General features: G+C 33.3%; 1 protein-coding gene across 4 annotated transcripts in view; it reads right to left on the bottom strand.

Annotated features, from left to right (window-relative positions):
• ADK (adenosine kinase) overlaps positions 1 to 18,645 on the bottom strand; it is a 529,136-nt gene that overhangs the window by 265,581 nt on the left and 244,910 nt on the right. For all 4 annotated transcript variants that reach the window (XM_045439672.1, XM_045439675.1, XM_045439674.1 and 1 more), the window contains 2 exons: positions 17,093 to 17,265; positions 12,047 to 12,155 (listed from right to left, as the gene is read on the bottom strand). In XM_045439672.1, the coding sequence (XP_045295628.1) occupies positions 12,047 to 12,155; positions 17,093 to 17,265 (282 nt within the window). The remainder of the gene's footprint in view (positions 1 to 12,046; positions 12,156 to 17,092; positions 17,266 to 18,645) is intronic.

The raw sequence follows: 18,645 nt of genomic DNA, 5'->3' as shown, positions 1-18,645 counted from the left end.
ACAATTCCAATGGTATGACAACACATAAAAATGTACACTGCCATTATAATGTCTATAAATTTTCCCTCTCTTAATCATGTTTATTAAAGAGATTTAGTAAATATTCCATCTTCCCAAGCAATTGCTGACTGGTCTGAAATATATAAATAAAGTAAATGGAAGTGGAAACATTTCAGTAGATGGTTTGTTAATTCATTTGGGGCTCTGTGTAAGGGCCTACTGTCTTAACAACTAAGTGCTATACACATGTTTATTTTCTTACCATTCTAAGGCAATTAGCACATAGTGTGGTTTCCAACTTCACATAAAACTCCAGGGCTTCATTATAACACCACAAGTCCAAAACACAAAAATGTCTAATATTTATCTTTAGAGCTCAAAACTTCTTTAACCAATACTATCTTAGTTCTACAAAGTGAAAAGACTATTCTACTTCACTAAAATTAATCTTAATTTAATTTTTTTTAAGTTTATTTATTTTGGGGAGCGGGGAACAAGTGTGGGAGAGGGGCAGAGAGACAGAGAATCCCAAGCAGGCTCTGCACAGGTGTGCAGCATGGAGTCTGATGAAGGGCTCAAACTCACTAACCACAGGATCATGACTTGAGCCAAAAACAAGAGTCAGATGCTTAACTGATTGAGCCACCCAGAAGCCCCCAAAATAATCTTAGTTTAATATCCTATAGATTCCCTTTCCTTGAGTTTTACATTTGATAACTTGCCAAAATAAGACTTGACAAAAATAACAGGAATAAAAGAGTAAATAGTACAACTTGGAGAATATAGTTATCTATAAAAATCACAAAGCATTAGTCTAAAAATCTCATACTGTTTTTAGCATTTAACATGCCCCCTCAAAAAAATTCTAGAGAAATCAGAAATGAATACAAACAGAATTTCTATAATCACACTCTCATTTGAAAATTTTTCTATCAAGAATCAAAGACTATCCCTATTAAGGAAGAAGTAAAAACACTAATCATTTGGGCAGCTCCCTGAACATTAATAGATATATGAAGAATTCTTTATAAAGTTAAAAACTAAATTCTAATGCTAACACCTAAGAAGCAACGTAAGTCTTTTTCTTGAATCTCTCTACACTGTATCTGAGCTAAAGAAAAATGTGTTTATTTACCACACAGTTTCGGACTTTACTTGAAAGTATACAATTTGGCACATAAAATTTTAAACCACGTTATGATAAAGATTTGGGTATACTAAATGTCAGGGAATTATACACAAACACGAAATGCTCAAAAGAGGGAAAATAAACCTCCACATATTTCTTTGCTTTATTTTTGAATTTATAAATATAATACTTTAGGTCACCTGCAAAGCTGTTTTCAAATAAAGACTTAACAATTCATAGTAACCTCTAATGAAGTTAATAAAGACGTACAGAACAGGATGGTTAAAAATACAGGAACAAATCCAAATGATGATCACTGACTTGACCAATATAATGAGAATTCCAATACATAAGAGTTGAAAAACTGCATTTAGAACACAGATAAAATGAAAAGTCTATGGTAATTCAACCATCCTATCTTCTTATGTAATAATCTCAGAAGAATATTGTAAAGATTAATAAATTCCAAAAAAGTGTTTTAAATTCTAAGTGTTTCATTAAGAATTGTGACTTATTAAATCAGTTGTCATTTACAAAATAGCTTCAATTTTTTTTAATTCCATTAGTTTACTTACTCTGCCAAAATATATTCATTATAACAGTACAACTTTCAAAAGATAACATTACAAAGCCTTTTTCCATGGTATAGTAAGATTTAAGGCAATGAGTTTAAGTTACTGTCCATAAGTTAGTAAAACTTTTCTATCTTCAACTGTCCAGATTTTTTGGCGGGGGGGGGGGGGGAGAGTATAAATCTCAAACATATATTTAAAGTAATAGTTTTCTTTCATTTCTTTTTACATTACTCCAGTTTCTATTAGGTTACCATTATAAGAAAAATTCACTCACTTTCACTAGAACTTTTTTCAAATCTTTTCACAACAGAGCTATGAATATCAGATGATACATACTACATTTTGAGCATAATCAAAATAAATTTTAAAATTTCAACCAATTTTGACTTGTAAGCATATCTTTTGGTAAATATTACCAAAGGATAACAAAATCTTAAAAAAATAACAATTATGTTTTATTATACATTCATTCTAATTTGTCAACCAACATTCATAGAAATACTTCTAATATGAAAAATTGCAAATATATGATCTCTTCGACTAGATTTTTTACAATTTATCACAATAACTCATTTTAAGAACATTAGTTATTGCTTTCAAGTAACTGACAAAGATATTTAATTGTAACTGAGTCTAAATTACAGTTCCACTAAGATAAATTATTACTCATGGCATCACTAAAAATTTTAGTAAAAAATTGAATCAGGCCAAACAAAATGAGAGATATAAAACCCAAATAACTGTTACTGATTATTATTTGTATTTTATATACAAATACTCCTATTTCTTTCCAAATATGAACTCTCTTTCTTCCTTGGTTGTACACTTCTCCAAACCAGGATTCTTCCACTCATCTCTAATCAGACCTCCTTTTATTCCAAAAGCAAACATTAGTAACACTTCCTTTTAACACCCTACTCTCACAAAAACCCTGTTTCCCAAAATGGTATGATTCTAGGCTGAAAAGAGATAAAAGTGGTCAAGACAGAGTTATAAAATAAACATAAAGAGGAAAAAAGAAAGATCTGTAATCAGCCATGGGAAGTGTAAAAATCACAGAAAGAAGGAAATAAACATAGTTGCCAAAAGAAAATTGAAACTACAAGTTCTATATTCTTAATGATTGACAAAGTATGATTCACTATTCTTTCATTTAAAGTGCTGAATTTTCAGTCAGTAAAAAGGGGCACACATCTAGCTAAATTTATATAGAGTAAGTTAGAAAAGGTACTGAAACCTTTTGTTAAACCTATTTCTTAAATATCTGTTAATCTCTGAATTTAAAAGTTTTCCCATGATAAGCCTCAATTTGCAAGCTGATTAGTATCTGAAACTTGGAACCTTTCCTCAAAAAAAAATGTTATTAGAAATAATGCATGATTTCTATGCAAAATCACACTGTATTAACAATATAGTTTAAAACACTATAAAGGGCTGCCTGAAAATAGAAAAAATTACTACAACATTAGTAATTATACACAGTTGAACAGCTTTATTTTATTAGCTGAGAACTTTAAAAATTATTTTTAATTGATAAAATGATAACTGAAGAATTTTATAGAATCTAGAATAATAGTCTGAGAAGCTTATTAGGCTGAATCAACCTCAAACCCAATTTAAAACTTATTTCTCAGCAAAACTTGAAATTTTTGCTGTTACTTGATTACTCCTTACAATGATGACTTTGTCATTCTGGCTTTCAAATAGTTCAAGGAAGGAAAAATGAAATTAGGAGACAGGGAAAGAAAAAAATTAATGGGTTAACTGAGAACTAAATCTGCAGTTTGAAATAAATAACATGTTCCACAAAAGTCAGTATATAACAACGGACACAGAGATAAATCCTGGTTAAGTTATTAACAAGTTCAAATTCAAAGAGAAAGTTAGGGCTTCTTATAGAAAAAAAGAGTCATCTAAAAAAGGTAAAAGAAAAATCAGCCTGGGAATTGCAGCTTCCAACCAAGATGGAGAAATGGGGGAACAGATTTATACTCCTATCTTAAACAATTATAAAAATGGTTAAAAAAAAACCATATGAAACAATTTTCAGACACTGAATAATAATCAAAAAGGGGACAAAAATCACGTGACTTCTACAATTGTTCAAACTTACTCCCTGAAGAGAGTTTCCAAACTGCAATTCAGAAAGAGAGAGCCTTATGGAGAGTCATTCGTCTCCATTTGGGGAGGCCAAGGTGGCCAGCAAATGCAAGGACAGATACTGGACAGACCAGAGCTGCTAGAAGGAATAGATATGAAATGAGAACTCTGGAGATCTGTAGGGGTTTCCCATGTGCATAAGGAAACAACCCAATGCCAAAGTAAGAACCAGAAAAAAAAACACATGCAATAAAATTAATAGACAAGAATATTTTTTTTAATGTTCATTTTTGAGAGAGAGAGAGAGAGAGAGAGAGAGAGAGCACGCGCGCAAGCAGGGGAGGGACAAAGAGACAGAGACACAGAATCTGAAGCAAACTCCATGCTCTGAACTGTCAGCACAGAGCCCAACATGGGGATCGAACTCATGAACCATGAGATCATGATCTGAGCTGAAGTTGGATGCTCAACCAACAGAGTCATACAGGTGCTCCACAGTTTTTTTTTTTTAATGTTTATTTATTGATTTTGAGAGAGATAGAACCCGAGCAGAGGACAGGCAGAGAGAAAGGGAGAGAAATTCCCACACAGGGCTTGAACCCACAAACAGTGAGATCACGACATGAACCTACATCAAGAGTCAGACGCTCAACCAACTGAGCCACCCAGGCACCCCAATAGACAAGGATTTTAAAACAGTTGTTATAACTACATTACCTAAGTTAAAAATGACAGATGGCAACATGAGTATGTAATGTACTCATGGCAGGAGTGAAGAAGGTCCAAATCAAACTTCCAGGGATGAAAACTATCATGTCTGAGATAAAAAATGTACTGGATGTGATTCATGGCATATTGTAACAGAAATGATTTTAAGACATAGCAATAGTAATTATATAAAATGAAGAATAAAGAGAAAAAATGAAATGAGTATCACTAAGGTAAGGGACATTTCAAGTGGCTTAATATTAAATGGACTTTCCAAAAGTGGATGGAGGTGGGAAGAGAAAATATTTACAGAAAATTTTCTAAATTGAACAAACCACATTCACAAGAAACATAAAGAAAACTATACCAAGGTATATCATAATAAAATTGCTTAAACCAGTGATAGAAAATCTTAAAAGCAGTTAGAGGAAAAAAGAGAGATAAGGAGAAACAATGGTTAAGAATGACTTCCTTTCTAAAAAAAAAATGCAAGGCAGAAGACAGTGGAGAAACAGGAACTGGATATATCCTCAAGCATGAAACAACAACAAAAACAAACATGATGCATTCAACAATAGTTTTTAAGACCATGAACATCAAGGATGAAAAACAGTGATCTTTGAGAGTTGCAAAACAATCTAGGCAAGCCCTAACATAGAATCGGCTTACTGCCTTGAGAGAATTCCCAGGCTACAGCACAATAAGCAGAAACTGGAAAGGACAGACAGCCCAGGGAGTTAAGGAGATAGAGTGGAGGGTGGGAAGAACTGGGTAGTTAGAGTTCAGAGGCAAGAATAGCAGAGAAGAGAAAACTTTACAGAGAATACTGGAAACCTACAGTGGATTCCTCTATCAACATTCATCAGATCAGAGCCTGGGAATGAGTCATTCAAAAGAATTAGAGGGAAAAGGATTAGAGGAAACAGTACTTGGGGCACACATAATTCTGGGAATAGTGCCTGTTTCCACCATCTACAACATAATTAATGTGGCACTGCATAGAGCACAGGAAGGTCTCACTTCAGTAGTAGGGAATGTTTAGCTTTAGACCAGGGTCTCTTAACCTTGGCTGTACTGATATTTAGAAATGGATAATCCTTTATTGTGGAGTGCTGTCTCATACAGTACAGGATGCTTGGCAACATTCCTGTCTTATATTTACTAGTAGGAACATTCACTCATCACAATAATAAATATGTCCAGATTTTACCAAATGTCCCGAAGGGGGAAAATTGTCCCTGGTTGAGAAACCATTGCCATTAAAAGAGTACTACTCCGGACTCACCTAACAAATCATAAAAGCAAGACCCAAATATATTGAATTTGCTCCAAGTAACATAACTGCATCCCAGAATAAACCTCAATAAAATTTACCAATGAAAACTAATGATAACTAAACATATAAAGAGAAAGGAAAACACAATTCTTAATAAGGAGGATAACTAACCACTCAAAACTATCCCAGAATTGACAAAGATGTAAAGACTAATAGAGAAAGATATCAAAATAGTTCTTTTAACTGTATTTTATGTGTCCAAGGTAGAGACGAAGAAGAGATAAAAGACTCAATTCAATCTTCTAGATATGAAAACAACAAATAAGATGAAAAATACTCTGGATGGGATTAATGACAGTTCAGATATAGGAGATAATATTAGTGAACTAGAAGGCATAGCAAAAGAAACAATCCAAAGTGAAACACACAGTGAAAAAAAAGTATCCAAAAAAATGAAAAGGGTCGCATCACTGAGGTACGGAGACAACTTCATGGGTAATTTGAGACCCAAAGGTGAAGGGCAGCTGGGCAGAAAATATATTTAAAATAATGGCTGAAAACATTCCAAAAATAATAAAAATTATAAATCCACAGCTGCAAGAAGTTAAACAAACCCCATGCACAAGAAATATAAAAAAGAATACACTAAGGCACAATATAATCAAGCTGATCAAACCCAGTAATAAATAAAATATCTTAACAGCAGCCAGGGTTGGGGGTATGTGGAATGTTACATCCAAAGGAACAAAGGTATGGATGTCAGATTTCTTATTAAAAAAAACAATTCAGAGAGAAGATAGTAAAGCAACATTTTTCAAGTACTGAAAGACAAAAAAACTGTCAAAGTAGAATTGGCAAAAATCTCTTTTAAAAATAAAGGTGAAAAAAAGAAGTTTTCAAACATACAAAAACTGAAAACATTCATCACCAACAGACCCAAATATATGAAATGCTAAAAATGTTCTTTAGGCAGAAGGAAAATTATACCAGATGGAAATATAATTCTAAGCAAAAGAATAAAGAGAACTGGAAGTGGTAATTAAATGAATAAATAGGTTTTTTAAATTATTGAAATCTCTTTAAGAGATATTTGACAATTTAAACAAAAATAATGTTACACTGTTTATAACATGAGTAAAAATAAAATTTGTCTGTTCATGGTATGTCAATTATATATTAATAAAGCTATGTTAAAAAAACAATTAAAATATTAAAAAAGGAAAATGCGTGACAGTGATAACATAAAGACTTGGAGAGGTGAAACTGAAGTATACTATTGTAAGGTTTTTATACTATAAGTGACAGGATATAGTATTATTTGAAGGAAGACACGGCTCAGTCAGGAGAGCATGTGACTCTTGATCCCAGTGTCGTGAGTGCAAGCCCCACACTGGACACAAAGCTTACTTAATTAAAAAAAAAAAAAAAATGAACACAGACAGTAATGAGTTGAAGATGTATACTATCAGCCCTAATGCAGTCACTAAAATAAAAAATAAATAAATAAAGAGTAAGAGATATTAACCCAATGATGGAAATAAAAATACTGGATTAACCTAAAAGAAAGCAGGACAGAATAAAAATAGAATGAAGGACAAAGAAGACAAACAGAAGACAAACACCAAGATGATGAACTTAAATCTAATCATATCAATCATATTACATGGGAATGGTATAAACATCCCAATTAAAAGACAGACATTTTTAGGCTGGATAAAAAAATAGGATCCAACAAAATCTTGTCTACAAGAGATGCACTTTATTTTTTTTAAGTTTATTTATTTATTTTGAGAGAGAGTAAGAGAGGGTGTGAGCAGGGGAGGGGTAGAGAGAGAGGGAGAGAGAATTCCACATGGGGCTTGAACTCAGGAACTGTGAGATCATAACCTGAACCAAAATGAAGAGCTGGGCATTTAACTAATTGAGCCACCCAGGCACCGCAAAAGATGTACTTAAAAAATAAAGACACAAAATAGATTATTAGCAAAAGGGTAGAAAAAGATATACCAAGATATTAATAGTAAAAAAAAAAAGTTGAATTGGCTATATTAATATCAGAGTATCAGACAGAATAATTAGTGTGGACAAAGTATAATACCAGGATTAAATGTTTCAAATGATAAATGGGTCATATAATTAACCCTACATCCTTATGGACCTAATAACAGCTTCAAACACATTGAAGAAAAATCTGATAGAAATGCAAAGAGGAATATACAAATCCATAATAGTAGTAAAAGGAAGATCTCTGGGAAATATCCATATTTAGAAAATAAACAATATGCTTCTAAATAATTCAAGTCAAGGAAGAAAGTAAAAGAGAAAGTAGAAGGTTTTACAAGCTGAATGAAAATGAAAACATGACATATCAAAATTTGTGGGAGGCAGCCAAATCAATACTCACAGAGAAATTTTATAGCACTAAAGGTCTAAAGCAAAAAGTCTCCAATCAATAAATTATGCTTCCACCTTGAGAAAGAAAGCAAAGATGGAGTATGAATGGGGGGGTGAGGATGAAGGATGAAGAGTAGAAGAGGAGCAAATTAAATCTAAAGTAAGCAAAAATAAGGAAATAATAAAGAACAGAAATAAAAACCAACCTGGACTCAGGTTTCCCATAGAAAGTGCTAGGAAATAAAGCAATATCTACAAAGAAGTACTTTGTATTACACCAAATAAGTTGTTATTTCTATATAAAGCAGTAAGAAGTAAATAAAATCTCAAGGAGAGAGAGAAGCTCTGAGTCCTTCCTTGGGATAAAAATGACAAAATGCAGCCAAATGAGGGATATAAAAATAAACAATAAAGAAATAGGAGGATGGAGTAAAATACTTGGTGGTGGTTGAGCATTTAACTCATTTAAATATAGAAACAAGACTGTAAGTATTATGGCTATAGAATAGAATGCAAATATTAAAACACTAAAAATGCAAAGATAAAATAAAAATATAAGTATAAAAAATCAAGAACAGGATAAAATGCTGTAAGCTAATTTTCTCATTTTTCATAACATTAATATTGTTTTAAAAAGGAAATCCATAGTTTAGAAAAATGAATAGCTCCAATTTCCTAATTTTTTTCATAAATCTTTCCTAATATCATAGCCTTAAAAAGGCTATTATAAGAAGTATTTCTTGCAAGAGAATATGATGTTAAGGTGAACAGTACCTGGAATTTATATTTTCAAAAATATAATTAACTGTCACCATAACTGTAATCCCTTATCACATACTAGGAAAAAACTGAGGAATTTGGTTTAAACATGGAAAAACTGAGTTTACATGCCATAAATGGAACACTTCCTATGAAGGTTAAAAAAAAAGATGTAAACACTTACTTAAACCAAAAGAAAATGTTGGTATATGCGTATTCCATTTTAGCTTTTATCAGTGAAGTTTCTGACGTGAACTCTGCATTGTTAAGTTCACTGAATTATGTGACAAAAAAGACAATCAAGGTTTTGGGTTTTCTTAATGCTCATGAGCATTATTTATTTATGGAATAGTGGAAAGAAGAGCCGAGTATGTAGATCTGGTTTATTTTACATAATGCACATAGATGTCTTAATTATGGAAATTCGTTGAATAGATACACTGAGCTGCTTCCTCAGGCCAAGAAATTTTGAAATGAAAGAGTTCCCAGAATTTCAGCTTGTTAAACCTCAGCTATTTATAATGACAATGTGAGAAGACTGCTGACCCTACAGAACCAATATGGAGGAGTCCACCTAATTTGTTGAAATAAGTATAGATATATCTACTCAATCTAAACTTGTGGTTTGAGGATATGCTAGGAAAAGACTATCCTGGATGTCTGGACCTTGAAGGAAACTAAAGGATTAAAAGAACTGCAGAGGTGTTATATTTAAGTGATGAATCACTAAATTCTACTCCTGAAACTAATATTACACTGTATGTTAACTAGGATTTAAATAATAACTTGAAACTTAAAAAATTAATTAATTTAAAAAATAATAAAAGAAATGCAGAATGTCTTTGTACACATAACATTACATTTCAAAAGAGATTTCACAGATTTTAATGAATAAGCATTATGTACTTAGTTAATATCAAAATAAATAGTTGTAGAGGGGTGCCTGGATGGCTCTGTAGGTTCAGTGTCTGAATCTTGGTTTCAGCTCAGGTCATGATCTCACCGTTTGGGAGTTCAAGCCCTGTGTTGGGCTCTGCAATGGCGGCATGGAGCAGGCTTGGGATTCTGTCTCCCTCTCTGCCACCCCCTCAAAAATAAACAAACAGGGGCACCTGGATGGCTCAGTCAAGCATCTGACTTTGGCTTGGGTCATGATCTCACGGTTTGTGAATTCAAGCCCCACATTGGGCTCTCTGCTGTCAGCGTGGAGCCTGCTTTGGATGCTTTGTGCCCCTTCTCTCTCTGCTCCTCCCCCACTCATGCTATCTTTCTTACAAATAAACAGTTATAAACAAACAGTAAAAAAAAAAAAATAGTTGTAGAATATACAGCATCCCAGGTATCCCTTATGACTCTTATATTTTCAGAACTATTTTAAAATAGCCAAACTCTCAGCAAACTATTAACTTGCCTGGCAATGTAAAACAGCATTCCTTTTACAAAATTGCTGAAATAGAAACTAAGGGCTAACAGCTCAGAGATATCAACTGGAATCCATTTTTGGTATTTGTTTCTGGATGTTTATTTTTAACAAGTTTTAAAAATAATTCAATCTTCTTTATTAATTTGACCCAAACTGAGCGCTCTACATTTTATATAAACCTGGACTTATATAAATTGTTAATATTATAAAAATTTGAATTTGCCCAAAGTTGGCTACATGCACTATGGTACATAATTATTAAAAACTCTAAGTTGTTTGCAAGTTGGGTCTATACTACCATAAAAATTCCATTCATCCAAGCTTGGCCTATGTTAAATATACATAACTGTTTAAGACTGAGTGTTTCCACTCATAATTTGGAGTCCAATTGCTATATATCAAAATAGAATTATAATTATTTGCTAAATGTAGTTTTCCACCATATTATCATACTTCATAGCCAATATAAATAACATAAATAATGCCAAATTTTAAACCAGGTGTTCTATGAAAATCAGATTTTCAAATGCATGATGGTTTGAAATAGCACATAAATTCCCCTTAAAGAACCACACTACAAAACAGGCATCCAAGATAGTAACAAAAAAATGAGGCCCTTTAGAAAAATAAAATAGAAGACAATGAAGAGGGAAAATTTCTTAATTTTTGAAATGTTTTCTCACATACTGTCAAAAGAGCTAACATCCTGTATATAATCCTCTCAACGTAAGAATTTACTTGACATTATAAAGGGGTACGATTTGCCTTATAGAGGAATCAATAATAACCTTGTAAAGCCTAAAGCAGTGAACATAAACATGTTGTAGGAGACATTAACACTAGACTGAAAGAAATAATTATATTTTCAATAAACATGTTACTACTGGATAATCAATTTTTTACACGTCTTTGCAGCTGTTTCACAGCTCAGGTAGTGAATGGCAGCAGCTGTTATACCAAAACCATATATTATATGCATATGAGGTACTTCTAATTTCTCGTAGGTATCTACTTATTTGTGATCAGGAACATTTAACTCATATTAAATAAAAACAAGGTATTCATGGGGTGATTAATTCAGGGAAATTTTAGTACCATCTTATTTTAGAAATGAACTCTTAACCAATTATTTTTATGTCAGAATATTTAATAATTCAAATTACATGCTGCCCTTATTCCCAGATTTAAGAGATTTGTCACGATCAATGTTTCTGAAATATTAAATTAAAACATGTCATAGTAATTACTATGGAATAAACAGCAATTAAGATTTTTTTAGGCAAATAAGCTCTGTTTGCAGTGAATATTTATACTACTACTATTTTCCCACACAATGCATGCATCATTCGCAACAAGCAGCCTGAAAATATAAAATGTAAATTTTTAGTATTACTTCAAAAGATCTTAAGAAACTGGTTTAATATGGAATTTGATACTTACCTAAGACACATCTATGTATAATGTATCCAAAAAGAGGTAGACTTGAATGTAAGTAATACAAATAATGTTACCATGGAATGATCATGTTTCTATTTATAATAATGATTCCGATATATGCATTGACATGGGCTAATAATTTGCAGGATAAGTAAAAGACAATTATTTAAAAATGTATATCCACTAAAAAACTATACTTAACAGTGTAAATATGTACCGGAAATTTGAATTAGGTAAATACTTACTGCTATATAATAAACTTTTGCTTTTTGTACCAGTGTCCAGTTTTTCTCCATATCAAGATGTTTTTCCTTTTTATAACAATTGGCAGCAGCAAGATTAGCTACAAGGGACCTAAGACAACAACAAAAAGCAATTAGGCTGTAATACGATAGTTAAAGTTGTCATGTACTTCTATAAAATTAATTAACAATACATTTTGCAAATTTTGGTTTACATTTTAATTGTTAATTTTTTTAATTAAAAAAAAAATTTTTTTTTAAATTTACATCCCAAATTAGCTAGCATATAGTGCAACAATGATTTCAGGAGTAGATTCCTTAGTGCCCCTTATCCATTTAGCTCATCCCCCCTCCCACAACCGTCCCAGTAACCCTCAGTTTGTTCTCCATATTTATGAGTCCTTTCTGTTTTGTCCCCCTCCCTGTTTTTATATTATTTTTGTTTCCCTTCCCTTATGTTCATCTGTTTTGTCTCTTAAAAGTCCTCATATAAATGAAGTCATATGATTTTTGTCTTTCTCTGCCTGACTAATTTCACTCAGCATAATACCTTCCAGTTCCATCCACATAGTTGCAAATGGCAAGATTTCATTGTTTTTGATTGCTGAGTAATACTCCATTGTGTGTGTGTGTGTGTGTGTGTGTGTGTGTGTGTGTATACCACATCTTCTTTATCCATTCATCCATCGATGGACATTTGGGCTCTTTCCATACTTTGGCTATTGTTGATAGTGCTGCTATAAACATTGGGGTGCATGTGTCCCTTAGAAACAGCACACCTGTATCCCTTGGACAAATGCCTAGTAGTGCAATTGCTGGGTCGTAGGGTAGTTCTATTTTTAGTTTTTTGAGGAACCTCCATACTGTTTTCAAGAGTGGCTGCACCAGCTTGCATTCCCATAATTCTTAATTTTTTAATTGCTACACATTGATTTTATAAATGTAAATAAAATTAAATTTGTTTTGAGCACTTTTTGAGACTTCTCTGTTACCTTTGAGATAAACAGAGATATTGATCCTTGTTTTAATACCACCTATTTTGAAAAACTGGAATTTGTTTCCTTTGGTACTGAAATGATAACATTATCCATTTCCTATATTTTAATGGTTTAAAATGCAGTTAGGAAATTAAACTATGTTGTTATGCAAAAAAAGACATATGAACATATGTACCTATATACAAAAACTTCAGTTTTTAACTATCAACATGTTATATACATTGTTTAACCTAATGCTTTAAAAGCCAGGTATGGGATTAATCTCACAAAACACACATATAAATGTAGGCCCTATTTACTATGACATATTAATTTGCAAACCAATACATTTTAAAGATTGGAGTAAATTAAAATTAATTTCTCTAGACGAAAACTCCCTATACTGGTCCAGTTTTGCAGCTGAAGAATCTAAGCAGGACACTGCATTTAAAATCTTGCTACAAGTGCCAGATAGTAATTTTGGTTATTGTACAACAAATACAGTTAATAAAATAATTATTTATGTTAAATACAAATCAATAAAAATATTTTCTTCCTCATTCTGATTCTGGAATTAGAAAATAACTTGCCATTTTTTTCACTCTCACAAGGGAACAGTTATGGTTAAAAAAAATAGACATACCATTTCATCACTTGAGATTTTTATAAAATGGTTGGTTCTTCTGTTAAGGAAAAAAAAAACTAATTCCCTTCCAAAACATATTTCTACTCATCCATATGCCAATTGACTACTTCAGGATACATCAATTCAAATTTATGCCCGATTAAATGATTAAAAATAATAACAGTATGAATCAATATATTTATATGCAAATATTACTATATTACAAAGTTAAGAATAATTAGGCCCAATTTATAAAAAATATTTTATTTTAGAGGCACCTGGGTGGCTCAGTCAGTTAAGCATCCGACTCTTGGTTTCGGCTCAGGTCATGATCTTATGGTTCATGGGTTCGAGCCCATGTCAGGCTCTGCGCTGACAGTGCGAAGCCTGCTTGGTATCCTCTCTCTCTCCCTCTCTCTCTGCCTCTTCCCTGCTTGCATTGTCTCTCTCTCACTCTCTCCCTAAAATAATAAACTTATTTTTTTAAGTTTATTCAACAGGGAGAGAACGTGCACTCACATGAGCAGGAGAGGCAGAGAGAGAGGGAGAAAGAGAATCCCAAGAAGGTTCTGTACTGTCAATGCAGAGTCTAACACCAGGCTTGATCTCACAAACTGTGAGATCATTACCTGAGTTGAAGCCAAGAGTCGGACACTTAACTGACTGCTTAACTAACCCCCCAGGCACTCCTAAAACATATTCTAGTAGTCATGACTTTAGCAAAATTTTGACAGAAATAATTATACATAAAAATAAAAAGCAAACACTTGTGGTACCAGTTACTAACTTCTATTTTGATAATAAAATTACTCTTTGATAGTAAACTACACTATTTCCCTAAAATGTAAGTACTCTCACTATCCAAGTGACTATGGTTCAGAGTTTGGAGAATGAAAACATGAATAAAGAAGAATATTGCATTATCCAAATTCTTTGGTTCCTGGGTTTTGGATAGTGATATTAAGAGTGACCAGCCCTATCTAAAACAATTTATCTAAACATATTAGGTTCTACAATTTAGTTGATAATAAGTTTGATGTGAGAGTTTCCCCCTAGTTTTTCACTTCTAACATCATCTGAACATTACTGATCACCACAACCATAATATTAGTATATTAATTAAGCTTTTGACATCTGGGAGAGCTAATATGATCATAACTGCTCTTTAAAATACCAATTTAGCATACAAAAACAATTTAGCAATTTTATACTACCCCAAATGGTATCAAAGGCAAAATCTGACCTATTTTTCACTAATGAGAAAAGTGTATCTGCATATTAAAGTTGTCTTTAGGAAAACTGAAAAGGGAAAAAGTATAAATAAGTATATTTCAATGTTTGAACAATAAATGGTTTTATTTCTTAAAACCTTAAAATGATCAAGTTCTCCTACACACAAAAAATAAAATTATAGGAAAAGTTTAAACATGGCTTTGGGACCCTAATTGTTTTTAAAAAGTTATATTTTTAGTTATTCAATAACTACTGGACATAAAACTGTCAGGTCCTTCACATACATTTGCTAAAGATCAAGGAATGCACAAACAACAAGCAAACAAACAAACAAAAAACAACCAGAGGTAAGAAAGTGGAAGAAGGGAGCAAAGAGAAGAGAGAAGGGAGGAAATATAGGAAGACAAGCAGCAAATAAGAAAGGAGGGAAAGAAGGGTAAGAAAGGAGATAGGGAATGTAGGAGGACACACTAAATATTTCTAGGTATAAGGAAAGTAAAATTTCTAGTAAATCATTATTTAAAAAGAGATCATTGTTGCTGATTTTAATATAACAGCTAGAGAAGTTATTCTGCTTTTCCCTTGCAAAGGAGAGAAAAGATGCTGATGAGCAATATGGTAATAATGCAAGGATATACTGAAGAAAAGCCTCTGTGTAGCTGCAAAAGGCAGGAATACAACTAATGTATGGGAAGTTCCTGAGAGATCTATTTCAAGTTCATAGAAAGAAGAATTTTCTAAAAAGTAAAGTTGCATAAAAATGTAATGGACTGGGGCGCCTGGGTGGCGCAGTCGGTTAAGCGTCCGACTTCAGCCAGGTCACGATCTCGCGGTCAGTGAGTTCGAGCCCCGCGTCAGGCTCTGGGCTGGTGGCTCAGAGCCTGGAGCCTGTTTCCGATTCTGTGTCTCCCTCTCTCTCTGCCCCTCCCCTGTTCATGCTCTGTCTCTCTCTGTCCCAAAAATAAATAAACGTTGAAAAAAATATTAAAAAAAAAAAATGTAATGGATTGTTTTCTGAGTGGTGCGTTATCCATGACTGAAGTTGTTTGATATGGATAGATGACTGTTTGCCAGAAATGCTTTAGATGACCTAGTTCGTAGGACACTGGATATAATGGAGTATTTTATATATGTTGCAAAATACATGTGTCTATATGTCTATGTATCTGAATATTCCAATCTAAGGATATGGTGAAAAGATCATTCATTCTTTTCATACCAGTTTCAGCAAGAAACTAGCTACAAGACATTAAATGAAATGTTTTCCTTATTTTCCTTTTCTGATCTTAATTATAAAAATTAGAGACGGGGGGCGCCTGGGTGGCGCAGTCGGTTAAGCGTCCGACCTCAGCCAGGTCACGATCTCGCGGTCCGTGAGTTCGAGCCCCGCGTCAGGCTCTGGGCTGACGCTCAGAGCCTGGAGCCTGTTTCCGATTCTGTGTCTCCCTCTCTCTCTGCCACTCCCCCGTTCATGCTCTGTCTCTCTCTCTGTCCCAAAAATAAATAAAACGTTGAAAAAAAAAATTTTTTTTTTAAAAATTAGAGACTGAAATTGATAGTCCCAAAAATTTCATTCCAGGGGTGCCTGGGTGGCTCAGTGGGTTGAGCTTCAGACTCTTGACTTCCACTCAAGTCATGATCTCACAGTTTGTGGGTTCAAGCCCTGCATTAGGCTCTATGCTGGCAGTGTATGGCCTGCTTGGGGTTCTCTCTCTCTCTGCTCCTCCCTCTCTGCCCCTCCCCTGCTCATGCTCTCTCTCTCAAAATAAATAAATAGACTTAAAAAAATTTTCATTCTATATTCCTCGTGAATACAAAAGCAGGTACAATAAGGATCATTTTTTTTTTTTAAAGAAAATTATACAAGGAAGAACAGTTGTTTTTTTTTAAATGTTTATTTATTTTTGAGAGAGAGTCAGAGCGTGAGCGGGGGAAGGGCAGAGAGAGAGAGGGAGACAAAAGTGAAACAGGCTCCAGGCTCTGACCTGTCAGCACAGAACCCGATGCGGGGCTCAAACTCACAAACTGCAAGATCATGACCTGAGCTGAAGTTGGAGGCTTAACTGACTGAGCCACCCAGGTGCCCCAAGGAAGAAGAGTTATTAAAACATTCAAGATTCATGAGATCTAAATTCCAAATTCAGATTGGAATTCAGATTTTACTATTGTTTAAATATGTAATTAGTACAAACCTTCCCTTGGAATTACACTGACCTGTTGTCACCAGTGATGCACACGGCACAAGTTCCTGTTGTTTGCTCATTTTGCTCATAGTAATGAGCATCCACATGGGCTTCAGCAGCTTTCTTCTTCAAGATCTCTCCAAATCTATCTATCCCAATGCATCCAAAAAATGTTGCTGCTTTGTGTGGCTGCTGAATCATCCACTGAAAAACAGGAACATAAATAATTTTAATGGCTCAAAAATATGGTACATATAGAATGGTGGTATAGAAGGGATGCTCTGTTAGATGCTGTGGCTGTTATGAATGGAATTCCAATCCTGTACTAATGCTTATGATAAATGTGATATAACAACCACATAATATCTTATACTACTTTTAGGGAAAAAATAGAACACAGTAGTTAAGAACTCAGAATCTAAAGTCATAAAGATTTTCGGTCAGTGCTAACTTGATATCGAAAATTAATAGTGAGTCCCAACAGAAGTATAGTAGCATTGTCATTAAAAGCCCAGGCCCTATAATGAAGACTATCTGGATTCAAATCTTGCTTCTGCTATTTACTACCTGTCTAAGTAAGAGCACGTCACTTAGCATTTCTTTACCTCATTTTCCTCACCTATAAATGGAAAAATAATTATAGGTACACCTCATGACAAATAAACAACTTAAGTTTATGCATTGTTGAGCACATTACCCAGTACATAGTAAAAGATATATATTAGCTGTGGTCATTATTATTTTCATACTTAATTCATATATAAATTAAACTATGATTAAGTCTAACTGTTTTAAAAATTCAAAACTAGTGTTAAAAATTCTAATATCTCAGTTTCAGTAGTCTCGAACTTTAATTTCCTTGCTATAAAATGACAATGGATTGCTTTTAAAATATATGTTTTTCACTGATATGAACTGTCATCTTTCATAATTAGCTCAAATTCCTGATTTTTCTAATACTTATAGTATCTATTTTAACACTGCCATCTATTTTGTTTCTAACACCAATATAAACAAAAAATCCCATGTACAAAGTCAAGACAGTAAAATTTTACACATTGCCAAATATTTGAAGTATAAAACAAATGCATGTATAATATGAAACAACATACGCATAAGTACTCTTTCAGACATCACTTGTAATGCCAAGATGTGAAAAATAAGCTAAATACCCATCCATACAAAACTGGTTAAATAAACTGATAAATCCTCTCAATGGAACACCATACAGCAACTTAAAAAATAAACAAACAAGGAAAAGCTATGCAGAGTAATCCATCTATATGGAGTAACTGCCAGGATATTTCGTGAATATTTAAAAAAAAAAGAGCAGAGTTCAGGGGCAGCTAGGTGGCTCAGTCAGTTAAGTGCCCAACTTCAACACAGGTCATAATCTCATGGTTCATGAGTTCCAGCCCCATGCCAGGCTCTGTGCTGACAATGCAGAGCCTGTTTGGGGTTCTTTGTCATTCTCTGTCTCTACCCCTCCCCCACCCCCCATTCACACACATTCTCTCTCTCTTGAAAATAAACATTAAAAAAAAAAGAGCAGAGTTCAAAAGTGTGGGTCTGTATGTGTATATG

The sequence above is a fragment of the Leopardus geoffroyi genome, chromosome D2, assembly GCF_018350155.1.
Source record: "Leopardus geoffroyi isolate Oge1 chromosome D2, O.geoffroyi_Oge1_pat1.0, whole genome shotgun sequence".
Taxonomy (NCBI): Eukaryota; Metazoa; Chordata; class Mammalia; order Carnivora; family Felidae; genus Leopardus; species Leopardus geoffroyi.
Note: the sequence above shows the minus strand (reverse complement) of the source record. Positions and strands in the feature narration are given on the sequence as shown.